The sequence below is a fragment of the Diceros bicornis genome, chromosome 3, assembly GCF_020826845.1.
Source record: "Diceros bicornis minor isolate mBicDic1 chromosome 3, mDicBic1.mat.cur, whole genome shotgun sequence".
Taxonomy (NCBI): domain Eukaryota; kingdom Metazoa; phylum Chordata; class Mammalia; order Perissodactyla; family Rhinocerotidae; genus Diceros; species Diceros bicornis.
Window position 1 is genome coordinate 91770492 of NC_080742.1, and position 24052 is coordinate 91794543.

Sequence of the window (24052 nt, forward strand, 5' to 3'; positions counted from 1 at the left end):
TATGTGTACAATAATAACAAGGAAAAAAACTGAATGTTCAATAATACAGGAAGGTTGAACAAAATACAATGTACCCTAATAGGGAAATTAGGCAGCTTTAAGAGGAGCTGATGTCTGTCCTAGAGGAAATGTCCACCACATGTTAAGTAGAAAAAGCAAGCTAAAGAAAAATGTATATACTCTTATCTTGATTGTAGTTTTAAAAAAAGTTTTCTACATACAACAAGCAGCATATAACAGATATATACAACTTGAGGGGTTAAGAGATAAGTATACACCTATGAAACTATCACCACAATCTACGTCATAAACATATCCATCACCTCCAAAAGTTTCCTCCTGGTCTCTTATTTATTATTATTATTTTTTGATAAGAACACAACATAATATCTAACCTCTTATATTGTATACTTAAAAACTTAAGTATACAATATAACATTGTTAACTACAGGCACTATGCTGTAGAGTAGATCTCTAAGACTTATCTTGTGTAACTGAAACTTTGTACCCTTTGACTAATAACACCCCCTTTCCCCCTTCCCTCAGCCCCTGGCAACCACCATTCCACTATTCTACTTCTCTGAGTTTGACTACTTTCGATTCATCATAAAAGTGGTATCGCGTAGTATTTCTCTTTCTGTATTTGGCTTATTTCACTTAGCCTAATGTCCTCCAGGCTCATCCACGTTATCACAAATGGCAAGATTTCCTTTTTTTTAAGGCTGAATAATATTCCAGTGTATGTATATACCACATTTTCATTGTACATTCATCCATCCACAGACATTTATGCGGCTTCCATGCCTTGGCTATTGTGAATAATGATGCAATGAACATGGGAGTGCAGATAATCTCTTTGAGATCCTGATTTGAATTCCTTTGGATATTTACCCAGAAGGAGGATTGCTGGACCATACAGTAGTTCTATTTTCAGTTTTCTGAGGAACCTCCATACTGTTTTCCACAGCACTTGCAACGTTTTGAATTCTTGTCAACAGTGTACAAAGGGTTCCAATTTCTCCACATCCTCACCAATATCTCCTGGTTGTTGTTTTGATAATAGCCATCCTAACAGGTATGAGGCGCTATTTCATTTGATTTGCATTTCCCTGATGATTAGTAACGTTGAGCATCTTTTCATATATCTGTTGGCCATTTGTGCATCTTCTTTGGACAAATGTCTATTCGGTTCCTTAGCCCATTTTTTTTTTAATCAGGCTATTTGTTTTTTTGCTATTGAGTTGGAGAATTTCCTTATACATTTTGGTTATTAACCCTTTATCAGATATAGGGTATGCAAATATGTTTTCTCATTTTGTTGACTGTTTCCTTTGCTGTGCAGTAGCTTTTTAGTTTGATATAATCCCAGTCGTCTAATTTTGCTTTTGTTGCCCGTAGTTTTGGCATCGAATCCAACAAATCACCACCAATGCCAATGTCCAGAAGGTTTTCCCCTATGTTTTCTTCTAGGAGTTGCATGGTTGCAGGTATTCCATTTAGGCCTTAAATCCACTTTGGGTTGATTTTCATGTACAGTGTGAGATAAGGGTCCAATTTCATTTTTTTGCCTGTGGCTGTCCAGCATACCCAGTGCTGTTTATTGAAGAGACTATCCTTTATGCATCGTGTTTTCTTGGCACCCTTATCAAAGCTCAGTTGACCGTATGTGTGTCTGCTTATTTCTGGGCTCTCTATTCTGTTCCATTGGTGAATATGTCTGTTCTTATGCCAATATCATACTGTTTCAGTTACTGTAGCTTTGTAATATATTTAGAAATCAGGAAATGTGATGGCTCCAGCCTTATTATTCTTGCTCAAAATTGCTTTGGCTATTTGCAGTCATTTGCAGTTCCATATAAATTTCAGGATTTTTTTTTCTATTTCTGTGAAAAATGCCATTGGGATCTTGATAAGATTTGCATTGACTCTATAGATCACTTTGGATAGTATGAACATTTTAACAACATTAATTCTTCCAAACTATGAACACAGGATGTCTTCCCATTTACTTTTGTCTTCTTTAATTTTTCACCAGTGTTTTATAGTTTCCAGCATACCAGTCTTTGACCTCTTCGGTATTTTATTATTTTTGACGTTATTGTAAATGAGATTTTCTTAGTCTCCTTTTAAAATAATTTATTGTTAGTCTATAAAAATGCAGCTGATTTTTGTATGTTATTTTCTTGTAACTTTGCTTAATTCATTTATTAATTCTAACTAATAGTCTTTAGGGTTTTCTAGATATAAGTTCATGCCATCTGTGAACAGATATAATTTTACTTCTTCCCTTTCCAATTTGGATGCCTTTTATTTCTTTTTCTTGCATAATTGCCCTGGCTAGGACTTCTAGTGCTATTTTGAACAGAAGTGGTGCGAGTAAGAACCCTTGCCTTTTTCCAGATCTTAGAGGAAAAGCTTTCAGTTTTTCACCATTGAGTATGATGTTAGTTGTAGGCTCTTCATATACGGCCTTTACTGTGTTAAGTTGCAAGTTTTTATCACAAGAGTGTTGAATTTTGCCAAACTCTTTTACTGCATCTATTGAGATGATAATGTGATTTTTATCCTTCATTCTGTTAACGTGGTATATCACACTGATTTGCATATGTTGAACCATCCTATATACCAGAGATAAATCCCACCTGGTCATGGTATGTGATCCTTTTAATGTGCTCTTGAACTTGGTTTGCTAATATTTTGTTAAGGATTTTTGCATCCATTTTCATCAGGGATATTGTTCTGTAGTTTTCTTTTGGTGTCTCTGGCTTTGGCATCAGAGTGATGCTGGCTTCACTAAAAAAAAATGGAAGTGTTCTCTCTTCTTCTACTTTCTAGAAGACTTTAAGAAGGACTGGTATTAATTCTTTAAAAATTTGGTAGAATTTACCTGTGATACCATCTGGTCTGGGCTTTGCTAGTTGGAAGGTTTTTGATTACTGATTCAATCTCCTTATTTGTTATTGGTGTGTTCAGGCTTTCTATTTCTTCTTGATTCAGTCTTGGTATAGGCTGTATGTTTCTAGGAATTTATCCATTTTTTCTAGGTTATCCAGTTTGTTGGCACATAATTGTTCATTATAGTCCCTTACGACATTTTTTATTTCTGTGACATCAGTTGTAAAGTCTCCTCTTCCATTTCTGATTTTATTTATTTCAGTCTTTTTTTACTTAGTTAGTCTAAGGAAGGATTTGTCAATTTTGTTTATCTTTTCAAAGAACCAACTCTTAGTTTCACTGATTTTTTTATATTTTTTTAATTCTCTATTTCATTTCTTTCTGCTCTAATCTTTATGATTTCCTTCCTTCTGCTAACTTTGGGCTTGGTTTGTTCTTCTTTTCCTAGTTCTTTGAGGTGTAGTTTAAGGTTGTTTATTTGAGATCTTTCTTCTTTTTTAATGTAGGCAAAAAAAATGGAAGAAAAAAATTAAAAATAAAATGAAAACTCATAGACTGATTATAAGAACAAAAACCAGTGCTTAACAATCACCGAGGTTGTTATAAATAACTCCTAGTCAAGTTATCCAAGACAATGTTTCATCTCTTAAGATTTTTTATCTCATCTTCTCAAACCAAGTAGCCAAGGAATAAATATTACAAGGCAGAAAATAACTTTGATTTCCAAAATAATTTTTTAAGAATTTCTTTTATGTGCTAATGAAAATCCAGAGAAAACAAAAATAACAAAAAAAACAGTAACAAAGGAAATACAGATAGAATCTCCATATCACACAGTTGAAATAATGATTAGGGACAGAGTGAGAAGGTAAAAATCATAGGGGAAAAAATATACAACTTTGCAAAAGACTTGTTGATTTTGATACAGAGGGAAAGACCAAAAAAAGTTGCAAAAAGGAGAAAGACCTGAGGGCTCTTACCCTAGAAAAAGCCTTCTATGAAACATTTTGAATACTTCTTATGTGCCAGTCTCTGTATTTTATTCACGAATTTTACATTTATTAATCTGTATAATTTTAGTTAATTTTCATAATAGTTCCACAAGGTTAAATCATCCTAATTCTATGGTAGAAAGCCACATCTGAGAGATATGAAGCAACCTGCGTAGGTGTAACACAGATTCAAAGCATTCTCTCTCTTCCTCCTCCTCTCCCTCCTTTCTGATTTGAAGGATAACCTCGCCTGACATAGCGAAATTTTCTTGCTACACCTCCTTCACAAGATGCAATTTCACTTCTAGCCCTTATTTCAAATCTGCTCTACTTGTATGTCCAACCAGAGTTGCATGGCAATCAGGCAGCAGTGTGAGTGGATTGCAAAGTTACTCCACACCGTAAACTATCAATCCCAGGGGACGTTCTACTTATGCTTCTAGGTTTATGATTAGTTTTAATGAATAGAGAAGTGGTAAAGAGAAGTACAATTACAAAATCATATGAGGCTTTTGAGAGTATATTTCATTTTAGGTAGTAAACAAACAAACAAATGAATATTCAATTCTGTAACCAAGCACTCTAACTCAATATAAGCAATGTAAATTTTACGGATCAGTAAGAAATAAGAACATACAGACTGCTATGTCTACATATGCTATGGGAATTAACCTCTCACCATAACCACTTAGAAAACCAGATAAAATATGTGAAACAATGGTATTCAGACAGTGGAAAATAGGCAGCTCAGGATACTGATTGCTGAGAAAAGGAGAACAAATAAGATGAGACCAGTATTTGCCTCAGCTTTCTTCCTGAAGGCAGTTTCTAGCCACAGCACAGTGACGGAAAACTCAGAGACCTGTGGTCCTCCTAAATTGAGAAGACCAGGATCAATTTTAAGGGAAGTGGAAGAGCTAGAAAATGTAGGACAGGGTACCTTAGAGAATGGAACTACAGAGAGAAAGTGAGCTCTAGAAAGCCTCAGAAAGATTCCCTTGAGTGGCTGGACACATACTCATCTACACACATATGACAAGGCCAAGGGGAGAAAAGACGCCAGAAAGCAATGGATCCAACAATTCCCAGGGATAAAATACAGCTGAGTACCATCCATGTTGCTGTCCTCAAGAGCAGAGAGACACAGTAATAAACAGGTCATTAAGTGGAGTCTCACCTTCATAAGTGAGGCTAAATTAGTCCCAGAATAGAAATCGTTCTGGACCTACGATAAGCAAGTTTTAAAATAAAGCATCAAAAGTATCAAACTCATCCATAAGTTATTCAACCATGTCCCAAACGAAATTCAGCACTCTTCAAGGTATACAACAAATCCAGTAACAAAGAAAGCAAAATTCAAAATGCATAGCATCCAATCAAAAATTATTAGCCAGGCGAAGAAGAAAAGCATAACCCATAACTGTTACACTTAGTATTCTGTATAACATTTGATAAGACTACTACTACTACCATACCAAGCATACATGAGAAGGCAACATCAGAAATCATTTTATTGCCTCTCCAACGCTGGCAGTTTAATATTATACACGCAGATGGGGAAATGTGTTGTCATGACACACGAGAATGAACTTTTACAAAGGGATAAATTGGATCTGCCTTTGTGGCTCTGCTAGATTTTCAATGTGCAGACAACTCTACGTAACTGACCAGTAGTTTCTGGGAATGAGATTATTTCCATCCCAGAGAACCAGTTTACATGTGTAATTAATGGCCTGTCTAGTTGGCGCAAAGGTAGGATGAGATATAAAGAATAAAAAAATAAATTTAATGGCAAAACCTAAGGTAAAAAGATTTTGGAAGAAGAGTAGTTTTAAAATTTACTATCACCTGTGTCCAAAATGTACTGATTCCTTCGCTCCAGAAAGAGTCAAAGAAAGATGAAAACACTAAGAAATGAAACACAGAAATAAAATTTATAGAATATTTACACTAAAAACATGGACACCAAAGACTATATGCATACTAAATCACATAATACACATCAGATACAATGAACAATTCATTAAAATGAATTTTTATATACTGCACATAACCTAGCAAGTTTTCTCTGAAGTGAATAACGTCTCAAGACCTAAACAAGAGTCTCTGTGAGAAGACAGTTTTTCTACTAAATCATATTTATAAAATGTGTCTCCAGAAAACAAAATTTATAATATAAATTACCCTTAAGCACATAGCTTATAGTCATTTTATTCTCTTCCATCATTCCTGCAAGATGTTGTTCTTAAAAGACACACTATCAATTTTTTGGATGGAAATCACATTTGTAGGTAAGAGATAAAGACAGTGGGTTGCCATTTACGTGGGGCTTATTGCTGCCCATCTATACACACGGCGAATAGTACAATGATTTAGTGTGAAACTGTTCTAACAAGTCACCACGTATGAAAAACATCTATTCCTATAAGACAGACTAGTCATTAAAGCAACTATAAGCTGATTCAATCAATCTTTCTAATCATCTCTCTCAAAATTCTCCATGAACAGTAAACAATTTTAATTTTAAAAGACTAAGGCCAATATTTAAGTCTCATAAATTTGATTTAATCTTAATACCACTGGTTAAAACAAAGTAACAAGAATAAAAACTAGATTTTAGTTCTGGAGTTTGAGATTATAGAGTATTTCAGTGCCCAAGTTCAGCTAAAAGTTGTAAATGCAGAGATAGAGCTGAGGAGAGGTCAGACGTAAAACCATATATTCGTGAATCCTCCACATATGAGATATTTAATTCAATTTATCAAATATTTATTAAATATATACTCTCTGTGCCTCACTACAGATACAGTAGTTATCGTTGTCCCTGAAGGTCTAAAGTCTAAGCGGGGACATAGACAAGTAAGTGGGACATCACAGAACAGTGTCACTGACACTACAAGTCAAGTACAGAACGCTACAGAACAGAGAAGAGCCAGGCTTGGGAGAGCTAGCGAGTAGGAGAAAGGGAAGGAAAAGCTTTGTATTAATTGATATTGCATGAAAAGTTATAAATAACTGAGATCATGACAAGAGGATGAGAGATACAAACAATGCCCACATTTAGGCAATGGAAAGAAGAAAAGTAGTAAGACAGAAGAGGTAGGAGAAATGGTATGAAATGAAGGAAAAGCACAGCACACCACAACGGTCGTGTCCTCACCTCTTCGTCACAGCTGATGTATCCATCAGTCACCTGTTTTCATATGTGGCAGGCGATGTTCTAATCTTTAAAGAATGGGAGAGTGACTTTGCGGCTCTTTTAGCTCCAGAACAGGGCTTTGCGTACTATACACAACAAAAGTTGTGCCAGTAAATATTTCCTCTGGCTCTTAATGTTAGATCACTTTCCCTTTCTGCCCTTTGCCATGATAATTTGTTTTCCAAAAGTGGCTAGAAGGGGAGAGGAAAGTAATGAGAGAGGTTATTTGAATACAAAGAAAGCTATGGGGTTACTTTTCTAGAAGGAAGTAGTGATGGTGGTGTGGGGTAGTGCCAGAAAATGCCATGTACACTGAGGAGAACTGTGCTAAGCCTGACACAGTGCAAAGTGGAGGCTTTCGTCTTTTCTTATTTACAAACACATAAGAGCCCCAAAGCATATGTACAGGTTAATGCCAATTCTTCACCTTAACAAATATAAAAGGCTAGCTCACTGATAGTTAATTACTCTGTGTAATTTATTTGCTTTACGCTTCTCTCTGTGATTCAGCAGAGACATAATACACAGAAGGCAATAAATACAGCTAGTGATAAATACCATTAGGGTCACTAATAAGTTATTTGCTCCTCCCAAGTTTTTCCAAAGCCATGCGTAATAAGCTACCTCGCTAATGATTCTGCTAGTATAGTGTTTTTAATCCTTATTCTTCCTTTTTCCCCACAGCTTCCCCATGGCAGGAATTAAAAACTTAAGAAAATAACAAAAAAAAATTTCTTAAGACATATGCTGTCCTGCTGAAGTAAAGATTTTCTATCCTTGCTAGTTTCTGGTTTTATCTTGCTGCTTCTATCCATTATATACGGATGTGTGAACTCTTATCCCACAAGACAGGGACTAGAATCTGGTAGTTCTCCACAGTACTTAATAAAGATTTCTGTATTATAGGAATCTGAAAAAATTTAATCACTTGATGATGGCTTAGGTCCAGATTACCGTGAAATCATAAACTCATTAAATGATGACTGTCATTAATGAAAGCAAAAGGCATACTAGGAAAAACATTTAAAAGAAATACAAACAACAGAGGGTGACTATCTTTGTTCAACTATAGGTGGTACCAATGGTTTATTCAAATAGAAATTAAATAAAACAGAAAAAATAAAAGACGTGATACCAAAGAGAAGGAATTGAAACACCTTAATATATATAATCTATAATCATTATACATTTATATATAGCTTTTACATTTTCAATCTCCAAAGACTCCATATTGCCACATTGCTAAATCTAACGGTCAATTCTCCCATGTTACTTTATCCATCAGAAGCATATAACACAATTGAGCACTCTCTATTCCTTGATTCTTCTTCTTCATTTGATTTAAGGAGTCTGGTTTCCTGGTTTTCCCTCTGGTTACTCTTGTACTGTCTACTTGACAGTTTTTGCGCTTCACTTGGATTATTTTTAACACTGGAGTACCCACAGCTTCTTCACCTCCTACAGATCTTAACTCAGAAGGCACTTTCTCAGTGAGGCTTCCCCTCACTTTCATTACCATCCTACCACAAAATATGCTACCCCTTCTCCTGCTTTATTTATCTCTTTGTCACTAGTAATATACTCTATAGTTTAATTATTTATCTGACTTACTACCTATCTCCACAAAAGTTCATTGAAGTCAGGCATTTTGTTCCCTGCTGCATTCCAAGTTCCTACAATAATGCATGTCATAGGGAATGACTGAATAATCTACAATGTGCAAAAATAACAATGGAATATAATTTCCTGCATAACATACCAATAAAAAATTAAATTTTAATAAAGCTGGCAAGGGTGGAGAGAAATGTATATGATCTTACATTGTTGATAAAAGTAAAGATGAGCTCAAATATTCTGGAAAGCAAATTGTCAACTTGGATTTAAAGTTTTTTTTAAAAAATTCAAAACTTTTGACCCCATATCTTAATTCCTATGAATCTACTTTAAGTGCCAGGAACTCATACAAGGCTTTACTTATAAAACTTAACCTAAGTTTTACATATCAAAGTTATGCTTATAAAAAATTATGAATATACATTTCTGATATATGGAGAATGGTTGATAAGTTAAGAATGAAACAAATAAAATTTTTATTTGATGGCATAATAACGTGTTCATAATATAATGTTAAGAAAATAGGCATGATGTAAAACAGTATATGCATAAAAATCCCTATTTTGTTATATGTGTGCACACACACACTCAGTAACAGAAAAACATACTTACAAAAGTATGAAATTGAAAAAGGTGTGTAAAAATATTAGCAGTGGGAATCTAGGTGATTTCAGGTTTTTATTTTTTTCTTTGTATCGTCCTATATTCTCCAAGTTCATAATAATGAACTTGTATTACTTAAGTAGGAGGGCAGGTGGGAGTAGAGAAAGATGCGCCTTTAGAAAAGAATATATAAAGTTAAAACAAAAACAAAAAGGCAAACACTAAATAATACAGATTTAGTTTGTTAAAACATTTATTTTTGTATTGTTTTTATTTGCAATTATGATTGCATTAAAAATACTTGAATACAGTTTTGTTTAAAACTGAACAAATAAGGACAGTTTAGTTCAGACTTTTGCCATACAATCTGGCTAAAATCTCTGGTTTTGGTAACCTTTGCACCTGTATCCTAACTTGATTCCATCCTATTAAAAGCATTAGAATGCGTCAGCACAATGCATGGCCATTAACTTTTTCTCCTACCATATCAGAAGCATACTTTGGAGAAGAACTGCCACATGGAGGAAATTCACTCTGAAAGCCCTACTATTACTGGTAATAGGAATGATAAGACTACACTATTATGCAAAAGTGTTCTTTTCACTGACTGATAAAATGCTAAGATGACAGAAACTATAGTTGTTTTTCTTTTTCCTAACACACAGAACTGCTCTCTACTTACTAATAAGCTACTAATGTATAGCCTAGCAGGAAAAAATTGAATACACACTAGAGGCCGCTAGTGATAAATAAGTGAATTTCGCATAAAGTGAAAAACATGATAGCTGTACAAGAAAACTGCTTCCAAGCTTCGTTGCCTTTTTAAGCACTATGCTTCAAGGCAGAAAACATTTTTTCTGTCTTGTCTTAACTTTTTTTTTAATACAGGAACTAAATCTGGGAAAATTTGATCTTAAAAAGACAAATCAAGGAAATTTTGTAAAAATGTATATTGTTATATTCTTAAAGCAAAGCTGTGCCTTTAAGTAATGAAACTTTTTCACATACTACAAATTACAAAAAATTTTCATTCTTTTACTCAATTGTCACAAAGATCCAGATCAATTAAACAAAGCCCTATGCTGTGTAATATAAACTTGTCTTGGTAATAGTTCATTGAGAGGAATATTATTTTAAAAAGCAAAAGATATCTACAAAAAAATTACAGCCTCCCTCCCAGAAAAATTACGAATCATAAGACTGGGACTTAAAGGAGCTGACTTAGAAAAAAATATATGATAACGTGAAGTCAGTGAAAACATACAGAATCTTCTGATTAACAACAAGCTTTTAAAAAACTAATGAAGTGTACGCTATACATTTCATTAAAAATTTGGGAGGAATGTTATTAAATTTCTCAGAATGTATGAGAGGTATTTTTATCACTTACATGCATGACAGGTAATCATTAATTCCCTTTCATTGTCATTAAGAGAGTGAGGAATAAAAACATCTCATACCTAGGGGCATTTTATATCACAATAAGTATTATGTGAGGGAGGTACACATGGAGGGGAAGTATGAAGGAAATTAATCAAGACCATAAGACTGTACTAGGGCACGATGATAGCACTGGCAGTCAGAGAGCAGACGTTGTGGAGGGATATTTGAGGGGACTTTTTGGTTTTGTTTGTATCTGTATTTGTATTGGGCTGTCCCTACCCATGTTTGTAGAAACTAACATTGTGTGAGTCTTGATGCTAGGCACAGCCCACTCCAGAAACAAACAAGAGTCAGATATTTACTGGAGCCACCCCTAGAAACAAAGACATGGGGTGATACTCCCCCGGTTAACAACTGCAGCTCAGTCATTCAGTCATCTGCAAGCATCTGCTCTTACGAAAGAAAGGAGAGGGCGCTGGGAACTCCTCAGCAGCACTCAGTGCCTGGCTCACAGAGGGCTGAGTACAGGCCCTAACTTGTTCTTCAACACAAATGCAGCTGTGGATCTGGTTTCCAGCCTCCTCCGTAATGCCCAAACTCAACTGTCCAGCCTTCCCACTTATTCTTTTAACTATAATATTTTTAGCAGATTTTTTTTTGTCATTGTTTAAATTGGTCAGAGTTTTTTCTGTTCTTTACAATCAAGAACCCCCAGTGATACAAAAAAAATTAAATAAGAAGTTCCTAACAATGTTAACATAAGAGCTGTTAGTATCAGTCTCTGATTCTCCTCTGAAATAATCTGAAGAATTACTTTACTGGGTCAGAAACATGCTTTCCTACTTAATCTATGATAGTAGAATACACCACATTTTTATGGGAGACCATGTCTAGTCATTGTTAAATAACTATTTACCATATATTGAACTAGTTACTGGGGACGAGACAGTGAAAAAGCCAGAGACAGGACCTGCCTTCATGGGGATGACAGGCTCGGGGGCTGTGCAAACAGGTGATTCCAAGGTGTTGTGACAAATGCTGACAGGGAAGCACTGGATAAGAAAATGTCCAGGGGGCCGGCCAGGTGGCAAGGTGGTTAAGTGCGCGTGCTCCGCTGTGGTGGCCCGGGGTTCGTCGGTTCGGATCCCAGGCACGCACCAACGTACCGCTTGTCAAGCCATGCTGTGGCGGCGTCCCATATAAAGTGGAGGAAGATGGGCACGGATGTTAGCCCAGGGCCGATCTTCCTCAGAAAAAAAGAGGAGGATTGGTATCGGATGTTAGCTCAGAGCTGGTCTTCCTCACAAAAAAAAAAAAAAAAAGAAAGAAAATGTCCAGCAAGGACACTCAATGGACAAATGAAGTAAAAGAGACTCAGAATAACTGAACACAACCTGGTAAAATAAGAACTAGCTGCCAAATACCCTTAGTTCATTTAGGATTTGTCACCTACTGGTTTACCTGTGGGGAAATTATTATTATTTTCAAGGAGAGCTATCTAAAAGCTATCTAAATATTCCTCAGTCAAAAATATTTATTTATCATCTACTGTTCATCAAACCTCCTCCTGGGTGCTAGGGTTATTTCCACATATAAATAAAACAAAAACAAGGAATTTTGTCCAATTAAGCAGCAATACCCATGGATAATTTCAACCTAATGTGGAGTGATGGTCAAGTGTTGCTTAGAGAATTTATGCCTGACTCAAGTCTATAGAAACTGAGAGTCATCAGGAAAGACTGCTGGGGAAACACAACAGTAAGCTGAGTTTTTAAATATAAGGATTGTAGCACTTGGAAGAAAGCAGAAGAGAGTTTTTATCAGTGAATTTTATAAAAGAGGGGTTTTTATCAAATAGGGTTTTTATATACGCATCAGATATACTGTACTGTAAAAAAGTATCCCCATTTGATGCTAAAACTAATTCTTTGACATTTCAAGGGGCACTCCAATGGTTTTTTGAACAACAGGCTGAGTAGGAGATCAATATTTAGATGGCACAAATATTTTAAATAGTCGTTAAAGAGTGCTGGTGCTTAAACAACCTCCCCTTTCATGGCTCTTCCAGCCCTAAGCAGCACAACCCAGGTGTCAAGCACCCCTACGTGGTGTTCAGCAGAAAGGATGCAACCTGACAGCCAAGGTCAAAAATAGAGTTCACCGGCCTAAATCCTGTGGGGAAACACCTTCTTCCCTACAGTCTCAGCAGAAGCACTGCTAATCTCATTCCACAAAGTGCTAACTGCGATTGTAAATCATAGAGTTTACTGAGTAAGTCAACATTTTTAATATCTGTGATTTTTTATTCGAGTTCCTTTCAGCATAGCCTGGGCATTTACAGATTAATGTTCTCTTGCTCATCATTTAAGTTCTCTTCCCCTGACTTTCTCTAGCTCTCTTCCAACTTCCTAGGGCATATAATATCCAGAGTTAAGTATTTAAGATATAATATATACAAATACATAGACACAATGATTTTTTTCTTAGGGTGGTAAAATGTTTTCTGTTGTATTTTAAATACTCTTTCTGAAATTCTCCAGTATATTCTTGAACTTTGTGGGTACAGAAGTCTTCAAAGAATACAGTCTCAAACAAGTCTCAGATCGCTAACCCAGGATTACAGGTGACAGTTCAGGGCTCATCTTGATATAACTGCCATTTGGATATTTTCCCACAAAATTTATTACCTAACCCTTGCCAGTTGAATTCCAGCTGTCACTGTTCTGTCCCCTAACAATGAGAAGGCCTTTGCTGGCTCAGGTGCAATCCCATCATCAACTCAAATTTCACATCTCCTAATGATGTGTCAACAAATAATATATGCCATCTTGTTGTTGGAGTTACTCTGCTTACTCTTGGTCTAATAACACAAAACCAAAATTTTCATAACAAGAAAACCATGCAGGAAGTATCTAAGTGTGTGTGTGCAAGTGTGCATGCATGTGCACTCACTCAAACGCGTATGAAAAATCAGACAAGGACCATTCCACAGCTTTTTAAAAAACAGTTATATAAATATATATATATGATGTGATTACTCTCAACTTGTACTTCTTAACTCAGCAATCTAATAATATATTGAAAATAAGCAAAAAAAGTGATTAAAAAAAGAGCGCTTAAATTGTATTAACGAGTGCTAAAACAATTCAACTTAATTTTTTTAAAGTAAAATTAAAAGAGCTATGTGATACTCAAAACTTTTGACAGATGATCCAGGTTTCTCTAAAAAAATCATCCGAAGGTAATTTATTTCTGAAGACTCCATCCACAGTGCAGGAAAGGAAAAGAGTTTTGTCATGAACATACTTTATGAAATAGGATAGCCATAAAGAACAATGCCTCTGATTAAATTTAGTTGTAAGCTGACTTCCTGCACCTGCTTAGAATGATCTCACTCTGAAAATCTATTTTGACTTTATGCATGATCTGACAAATATCGCATCTTTGCATACACATTTCCCCCCTCCTCCAACACCCCGAAATGATTCAGAGCTATGCATGGATAACTTGGAGATCTCTGATTTATAGCACTTGATAACCAACTGACTAAAATATATTACTAAACTAATCCAATCAATAATTCAAGATAAATATGCCCTCACAGATTGTTGTGTAGGATTCTCTAATATCAAGACTCCTATCATAAATTTTCTTTTAAAGATGCTACTCATTTTTATCTTCCATCATTTTGATTCAAAGACCCAATCATGTTGACATGATTACAGAGCTTAGTAATTTGATTGCATTAGTATTTGTTACCAGAAACTTGTCGAAGCAAAGGACTAAATATTGCTTAAGGATAAGTTTACAAGAATCAAGTTAAACCAAAGACCTTTGGTTTTCCTTAAGCAAAGTACACACATTTACTTTCTATATATGTTAAAGCATACTGAAAGTTCATTTTTCAACGATGCCATGAAATGCTTGAACATTAGTTAAAATAAATCCCAATCACTGAGAAAATTCTAGTCACAGGTAGACTGAAATCAATTGTCACATATATTGGAGGTTATCGAGATCACAATCTATGCTCAGATACTTGACACCAACTTATTCCATCATAATTTTATATTTATTGCCTTATTCCATAAAAACCTAACAGTATTGAGCAAGCTTTTGTAGAATTTTCACTAAGATACAGAAAATGTAGGCCTTACATCTGAGTCTCTACTATTATTTATATAACCTCTAGGGTTGAAGCAACAACTTTCAAAATTGTGATTGGTTCTAACTAAAAGAACAAACATTCCTCCCAAAGAAGCACTTGAAGAAATGATCACAGCTTCCAGCTAAAAGAGCAAGTCTTAAGAATCAGATCTGTCAACTGCACTGAATGAATAAACAAGATTGTAGTGGACCATATGACGAACACTACGCAATAAACTGGAAAGGAACAAACTACTGATACAATAACATGGATGAATTCCATGGCATCTGATAAGTGAAAAAAGTCAGACACACATACACACACACACCAAAATCAGACACAAAAGACAACAAACTGTATGATTCCATTTATACGACATTCTAGAAGGTTGCAGGAGCCAGGGGTGGGAGTTGGGGATTGACTGCAAAGGACAGGAAGGAACTTTCTGCGATGATGAACATGTTTAAATCTCGACTATGGTAGTGGATACAACTCTATACCACTCCAAAACTCACTGAACTGTATGCTTAACATGGATGAATTTTATTGCATGAAATTATATCTGAATAAGCCAATTAAAAACAAAAAAGAGGGGCTGGCCCAGTGGTGTAGTGGTTAAGCTCGCATGCACCACTTTGGCCCGGGATTTGCGGATTTGGATCCCAGGCGCAGACATACACATTGCTCATCAATCCATGCTGTGGCGGCATCCCATATACAAAATAGAGGAAAACTGGCATGGATGTTAGGCTCAGGGCCACTCTTCCTCAAACAAAAAGAGGAAGATTGGCAACAGATGTTAGCTCAGGGCCAATCTTCCACACCAAAAAAAAAAAAAGAATCTGAGAAGACCAACACTACACCCCTTCTTTACAACCACAACATGAAAAGTGCTTACAACATTTCTAAGAAGTTGTACAATTACTGCACGCAGAATATTAACTGTGAAAGTATGTTTACAGCTATTGCCTAAAACTGCATCATGTACATATTCAACTATTCCATAATTCATCATACTATAGCTTTGAAGGGCCACCCTCCATCCCCTCGGCTTACCCAAGTTTTGTATAACCAGCCAACTAATATGTTTCTTCATTAAGATTTCTCTGAATACCCCAAAAGATAGTGATCTCTCCCTGAAATGTCACAGATGTGGAAACTACAGCCCAAGAAGTGAAATCACTTGCCAAATGTCTCATAGTAATGGAGTTGCAGAATCAGATTTTGAATCCTGACCTAACTAACGAGTCCATGCATACTCTCTCCCTACACAGGTCCCAACCTTGAAGCTATTGCTACCTGCAATGAAACAGGCTGAGAGAACAAAATTGGTAAAAGTTATTCATATGTAAACAGACAGACAAGTCATTGATTCCTTCAAGGGGTGCATCAGATACTTGCTGCCAGATTCCTGGTTTAATTACATTGGTAAAGGCTTTAGAATCTAATTTTTAACAGCTAGCCTCCCACATGATTCAGTTATTTAAACTATATTTTGAAATTGGTTTAGCTGGGGCACCGTTAGTTTTAGAGTTATAAAACAGGCATCCTCTATTCCCATTTGATCACTCTGAAAAGTGGTATTGATCTGCTGGTGGGAAAGTTGAAAGAACATATACAGCTAGAAAGTCTGAAATCTTAACTGTGAGAAAATTAGTGGAGTGAGAGGAGTAAGGGATCGAGAATGAATCTCGCTTTTCTGTTTAAGCACCACAAGTCCTCCTCATCCAACTGTTAATGTGTGTTTAATTGAATGGTCATTTGTATTAATTCAGGGAATTTTTGCTGGGTGCTCATCTTTTAAATTAAACAATAGGGTAACTCCTAAATATCTGAGCTAAAATAGAACAATGTTCATATAAAAATAATCTTGTGTAAGATTTCCCATTCAGAATGCTATAGTCATCACTTACTCTGAGAAAAGTAACCTAAAAACAACCCACTCCCCCAATTTCAAATGCCTACACACTAATGATACCAAAATTCACACCTATTTCTCAGACTACTATGCTGATGAGTTTGAGATCTCTAAGTCTCACAAAACCAAAATCAAAAAAAAAAAACAACTCTCACATTTAGCACTGATACTCATGTTGCTCTCAAAATACCAGTGAATTCAAAGATAAGTTTCATGATAAAAGAATCATTTAGAGAGAAATTAGAATGCAATGTAATATAAGACATTCTGGAAATAAGTGGAACACATACTATATGTGATTTCAGACAAAATATGCATAATCTTTTTAGATATAAGATACTTCCAGTTTATACATACTAGTAAGACACATAATTATCCAAAGATTCTTCTCTAGCCTAAAGATATTTCCAATAGCTGATATTATTATATCTTAGAAATCCCTGGCTGAAGAAAAGCTTAGTCTTTGTGACATTTCTGCTAAGATATCAATGAAAAATCATTAATTCAATAAATTCTCGGATGCTCATTAGTGTACTAGATATTATGAGGCATATAAAGAAGATTAATTATGACCACCGCCTTCAAGGACTTTGCCACCTAGTGAGGGAGATAAGATACATCTACACACAACTACACCACAATTTAAAATAAGCAAGTAAATAATTACAAAGTATTATGCATAGTTAAATGACAATAGATCACTAGAAATTTACAACCTAGTAGAGGATATAAGACTTTAAGGCTGTAAATCAAGGTAAAATGTGAACATATTGTGATTTAAAAGTATTATTATGGTTTAAGAGATGTCAGGTCACACCAGGCTGGATAGAGGGGGGAGCCCTCAGAACGGACAGCATTTTAGCTAAGCGCTGCTGCATGGATAGGATTGCTACCAGAAATGCCAGCATATGGTACTGAAGCCATCTGAGGATCAGTACAGCATAGGATCTATACGTACCAACTAGTCAGAATGGAACAGTCAGACAATCAGAATGGATTATGGACAGTACCATTGAGTACAAGCTGAAGACAGCCTGAGAAAGGTTCTGAGCACAGGCAGTGAGGGGAAAGGGCATGGGAGAAGACAGGGAGGCAACTGGGCATGGCTGACAAGATAAGGAAAGGTCAAACCCTGACTCTCAAGGTAATGAGTTTAGATTTTATCCAGGGGACAAAGGAAAACCTCCTCTCCTCCCCCCAGTCACCACACACACACACCCTCCCCCCCAAACCCTGTGGCCCTGACGTTTTACACCCCATTACGGTCCTCAGAATATTTTCTAATACCCCTATTCTAGATTAATTGTCCATCCCCCATGGCTTCCTTTGTCACAGAACGTATCCTGCTGAACTAGAATTTTCTCATTACGTGCTTTATAATCTATCATATTGAATACTAATTTCCTCTTTATTTTTATTACACTGTAAGTTTCTTGAAGGCAGGAACTGTATTTTATTTATTTATATATTCATAGGAACTATCAAAATGTCTAACTATAGAAGGAATTCAGTAAATGCTTGAAAGAATGAATAAAAGATAAGTTAAATGCTACATTCTTATTTCTGCCACTGAATCACTCCGGAGAGATCCTGTCTCATTGCAAAGCTCTCTCTTTCTCTCTTTTTTTTTTGTCAGTTTATCTTAAATTTCTAATAGAATAGGGTTTACAAATATTTGCTTATCTTTAAAGGTATTATTTTAAAATGATGAATATAAACTATTTCTCCCCATTGTCAGAGCACTCTTGTCATGTCATGGGTCCTGTGATTCTTCTTCCTTTCTGTACAACTCTTACTCTCTTCTACCTGATTCTGTCACTCCTCCCATCTCTTGCCATAATTATGGTGACCATACTTCTCCAGCAGGACCTACACAATGTTTCTTAATCCTTCGTTCAGGTTCAGAGAGCTATGAATTCTATATACAAAACAAATTCAGAATTTTTTTTTCCAAAATTCATTCCATACACTCAAAATTCAATACATTATGATTCCATTTTATAAAGTTCAAAAATAGGCAAAATTAATCTAAGATTAATTAAGTCAGATAGTGGTTACATTTGAGAATACCTTTGAAGGGAGATGGCGATGGCAGGGAGTATGCGGAAGGCTTCTGCGATGCTGGTAATATTCTATTTACCGATCTCGGTACTGTTGCCATGAGGGTGCTCCCCATGGGAAAAGTCACTGGGCTATATGATTTTAATTTGTGCACTTCTCTATATGTTTGTTTGTTTGTTTTTAATATTTCCCATGGTGAGAAAGGTTGGTAATTACTGCCACAGTTGACTACTTTTCAGGCTCTGGTCAGAAAACGACTAGAGCAGAAATTATTCTTCTCTAAGAGTATCTGTTAAAGATATAGAAACAGGAGGGAAATGGGAGGAGACAACGGTGGCTGGGGATGGGGCCTTAACCCTCCCATCACCATTATTACTTACCTGGTACATACAAATAACCATCTTTCAATTTTCTTTGATGCAGACAATTTACACCTTCCTGATCTAACATAGTGGCAATAAAATCATCACTAGAACAACAAAGCAAACCTCCAGCGCCTATCGATGAAGGGCAAGAAAAAAATCTGCTCCATAAAATCTTCCTAGAAAATCTTACCCTGCTTCTTAGGTATTTTTTTTTTCCATCTCCGTAGCCTGTGATTATTCTGACAAGTGGGGTCCTGCTTTACCATCCTGGTTCTCACCAGTGGTGGGTTTTACCTACTAGAGAGAAGCCAGGAGGAGGAAGTTATAAGGCCACTATTGGAGTTTTTAATCACAGACTACTACCAGAATATAAACACGAGACTTCAGTCAGTATTAGCTTGGAGCTATAGAATTAAGGGTATTGGCCCACATATCTGATACCCAAACTTACGACCCCACATTTCCAAAAACAGGCATCTGGGGTTAAGAAAACAGTCAATGAAGAGTACAGGAGTACAGTACAAAGACTGAGTCTTCCTAAAATTTCTCCTCTTTAATCTCAATTCCACAGCCAAAGGTAAGGGTGGAGGCCTGTCATCGGTGGAGGCCTGTCATCGGTGGAGGCCATTCTATGTGTTCCTGACTGGGTCTTCAATCTGCCTCAGTTTGATGTATAGACTGAACATACATCCAAATCAGAACTTATCAGCTCTCAGAGCAGAGGTAATCTATTTACTCAAAACATGAGGGTCATCAATCAAAGTCACTCAAAACCTATGGGAAGAGAGAACAAAATAACTATATTCAAATGTTCATTTATTAACAGATATTTGTTGAGTGTCTAATATTCCCAGACAATTTTCTAGGCACAAGGGAGTTTACACTCATCAAGCTTACATTCATTTGAGCAAGCAACTACAGAAAAGTAAGTTATATTTTCTGTTGTTCCAAAGGGCAGAACCAATAGATAGACTCAATGCAACTCTTTGCTACTTAGGAAGAAATAACAGATAATTTTTATTTTCTTCTTTCTGTTTCTTCCAACTCACTAACATATATTCAATCATCATGTATTGTTTTCACAGTAAGAAAAAACATTTAGGACTTCTAAGCCTGATAAATAGAGAGAAGCCACTTTTAGAGCTGAAACAAAGACAGACAAACAAATAATGAAATGGTGTGGAGAGCTGAATGCATTGGGCAGAGGACTGGACCTAAGGTCACCACTGATTTTTGCCTCAACTCTATCCCTCTATAAACCTTGCTCCTGTTACAGTCTACATCAGTACTTCCTTCCATTCTAAATGTGTAAATATCTCATTTTGCCTTCAACTGAAGATGGTTCTCTACACGTTCATGTTTTGTCGCATAATTATAAGGTATTATGTTGTAAATATGGACATTAAATAAACAAATAAGAACAAGCCAAGCAGTGGTCCACAAACCATACTTGGCTTTTTAAACTCATAAATATTTTTTCCTTTTTCATTGTGAATCCATTCTGTTAAAAATACAGGAATCATGTTTAGTCACCTGGATCCAATTAGCTTAACTGGTTAGGATTTGGATTTAATGCGATTTATTCCAAGGACTTAATTCCAACACGAGGCAGTTAGCTTCACTCATCTCCCTATTAGAGGCTCTACCCTTACCTATGCCAGCCATGTCCCTAAGCATCACAGTAGGAATCACTGCAAACATATTATTACAACTAGAAACTCAACAGAAAGTACATTTTCTTATTGAACATCATTGTATATGGACAGATAGTTATTAGATAAATCATATAAATCTCCTTGGGAGACTTCCATAAGATTACTTATAAATGTGTTAAGAAGTATCAGAAATGATTATTTTGAAATTTGGGAAAAAATGATGGTACTCACTTCTCAAATATGGCAATCTGTTTTGCTTTCAAATGTGAATAAAAGTGTTATGTGTTATCTTTCTTATTAGTGTCCAGCCCAATCCAATAAAAATAATCAGCAAAGAAATCTATATTTTTCCACAAGTATTCTAGATGGTTCTTACAATCAAGGAAGAGTTGGGAATCACTGTGTTAATAGCATTTCACAGCTCTGGTTCACATAATTATGTTCATGAACTACACCTACCATTAGAGAAATAGTACTCAGTACCAGATTTCTTGCCAGCAAGCAGGCTACAGGGATGAAACAAACAGTATCCAATTCATAATCTTGGCCTCATGGGCATTATGCTCTTCCCTGAACTCACTGGCACTTTTTATAACACATAATTATTTTTTCACACACTGTCCGTGTCAGGTCTTAGAGAATACAGACAGAGGAAATCTGTAGAGTTAAAAAATAAAGTAGCAGAAAATGTTAATAATTTAAATTGTTTCCTAGGCTGTCACTTTTGCTATATTCTATCATAATGCATCCAGTCCCTAGGCGTTAGCATGCTCAATCTCAAAAGAAACATGCCTTCCTCCTAACAAGCTACCAGCTGCTTTCAAAAAGCAGCTCCTACATTAGAAAACTGAAGCCAAAAATTGTGATGCCATAAGGATGTATTTTACATCACTTCAAAATACATATATTTAAGTCACACCTACGGTACGTTGCATCATAATATTTTATTTTATTTTTTGCAGCACGGAGGTGATTTCTCAAACTATAAACATTTCAGTACATTTAATAACATATATGATAGAAGTGGAACTAAATTTCATAGCTAGTCTACTTATATCTAGAGTATAAATTCTTGTGTTTGCCAAGAAGTTGAACTATGAACATGTTGGCAGTGAGCTAGATTTAAATTTTGCTCTCATCAAACATATTCTCTTACCTAAAAATAGCTCACCATGCAAAGATCAGGAAAACCAGCCAGCACAGATAACAAATCATTAATAAATTATTTATCTCCTAAAAAATACATATGTGCATAACTCAGAAGTAACTAAGTGAGAGTAAATTCAACTGAGCTTCAATCAACACTAAGATAAAAATCTCTCTTTCTACAACTGAACATATATTTCGTTTATAGGAGATCAGTTTTTATTCATTTAAACTGAATAACAACTCAAATTACCACTAGAAATTTTATTTTAGTCAATATTCAAAGTCCTCACAAATATCAATATTTGATAATGCTACTTAATGAGACTTTTGAAGTAGCAGAATGGGGTTTTTTTAAATAAGAATATGATTAGCCTGGTTCTACTAAGAGATCCCATTCAAAGCAAAGAAATAATACAACATGGTTAAGCAGGTTTCTCACTGGGGTGGTTTTCTGCTAAGTTGGAAGGAAAATTAATTTACTAAGAAGAGAATAAAACAAACAGAAGAGCAGAAGTAGTGGTAGCATGGACACTGGCTAAAAGAAAGCATACCTTTCTCTCTTTCCTTCGGTGATATCATACAAGCGGTTGGCACCTCCATCAGCACAGGCTCTTAAAAGAGCTTCAAACAGAAAAACACAAAGAACGTTTCAATACAGGAAGTTTAGAGCAGTATCTTTGAAACGATAAACATTAAAAAGCAGGCACTCAGAAGTGTACACAGTCACGCTTCCCTCCTTGGATCATTTCACATTGAGCCAGTGACACTGCTGGTATTAAAGATGATCCTACCGAGCACACACACAAGGAAGACAGAATCACCTCAGACAAAGCGTATTTCCTTTTTGCATCTTTTTCAATTCCTTTTATTAAATAAAGGAGAGGACTGCATACGGTGTCTTCGATATCTCTTGAAGCTTGTCTTTCCTTCTTTATAACAGAAGACAGGCCTCACGCGCAATAACGGGCAACAGGACATGGTTATACGTTTGTTCCCTTATTTTATTTTTACAGATACTTTCTATTTATGGTAGGTATTATGGGTTTCCATATTTTATTGTGATATAAAAGGTTTCTTTTAAAAATAAATCATAAGCATAGCGTAAGTTTATTTTAAAATATTAAGTAACTAGTAATCTAGATAATGTGTGAACATTGTAAAAATTGTGAAGGTGGCACGAAATTGACTGAAACTTGGGAAATACTACGATAATCAAATAAGACCAGCTGCCTCTCTGACTGAGGCTTATCTCTTCCTTTCCCACATTTTCTCCTTGCTGTCACTCTAGGATTTGATGCTGCGCATCAATTGTTCCTTGAAATTTACTTAGTTCTCTAATTTTTAATTTTCCTAGAAATGTTCAGTGTCTTAGCATAAATTCCTTTTATCCTTTTTTTTTTTAAAAAAAAAATGTCTTTTACCTAATGGTTTCAGATCAAACTTTATTTTTTATCCTGGGCAATGCAAGTGAATGCAGAAATGTCTGAGATTCTAATTCTTCACCCAGAACAGACCCAAGCCCTGCCTCCTGTCCCCACAGCTGTCAACACCAAAGTCACAGGTCACAGAGACCAGCAAAGACCTTGGGCACCAGCAGCTTCAGAAGAAACTAACCATTCTTTTGAGCTACTTCCTCGTTTTAAGGCACTTATCAAATCACCTTACCTTTTTGCACATTTAGCTATACATTTAAAAGAGTGTTTATAATATTTACCTCCAAATTTCAAGGTGTTTAATAGCAGGTGGGATATTTCAGGATATTTCAAGGATATCTAATTGACCATATTGGCAGAAATAAAAGTCTCAATGAATTTTCCACTAATCCAAAATATGTGAGACTATTTTCTGTGTTCTATGTCATATCAGAAACAAAACAGAGGCTAAGTGACAAAAAAGATGTCCCTTTTTTGCTTTAGCTTCCTCATCTGTAAACAGGGTTAATATCACCTATGGCGTAGATTATTAAGCAATTAATGATATAATAATTATATATAGTGCTTATCACAATACTGAAACACAGTAAGCCTTCAATAAACATTAGTCGTCTTCCTCCATTTTTGTGAGAATGAAA

General features: G+C 35.6%; 1 protein-coding gene across 3 annotated transcripts in view; it reads right to left on the minus strand.

Annotated features, from left to right (window-relative positions):
- The window catches only part of TPK1 (thiamin pyrophosphokinase 1), a 327688-nt gene that overhangs the window by 178471 nt on the left and 125165 nt on the right, over window positions 1-24052 (minus strand). For all 3 annotated transcript variants that reach the window (XM_058532212.1, XM_058532223.1, XM_058532219.1), the window contains exon 4: window positions 22533-22602. In XM_058532212.1, coding sequence (XP_058388195.1) covers window positions 22533-22602 — 70 coding nt within the window. The remainder of the gene's footprint in view (window positions 1-22532; window positions 22603-24052) is intronic.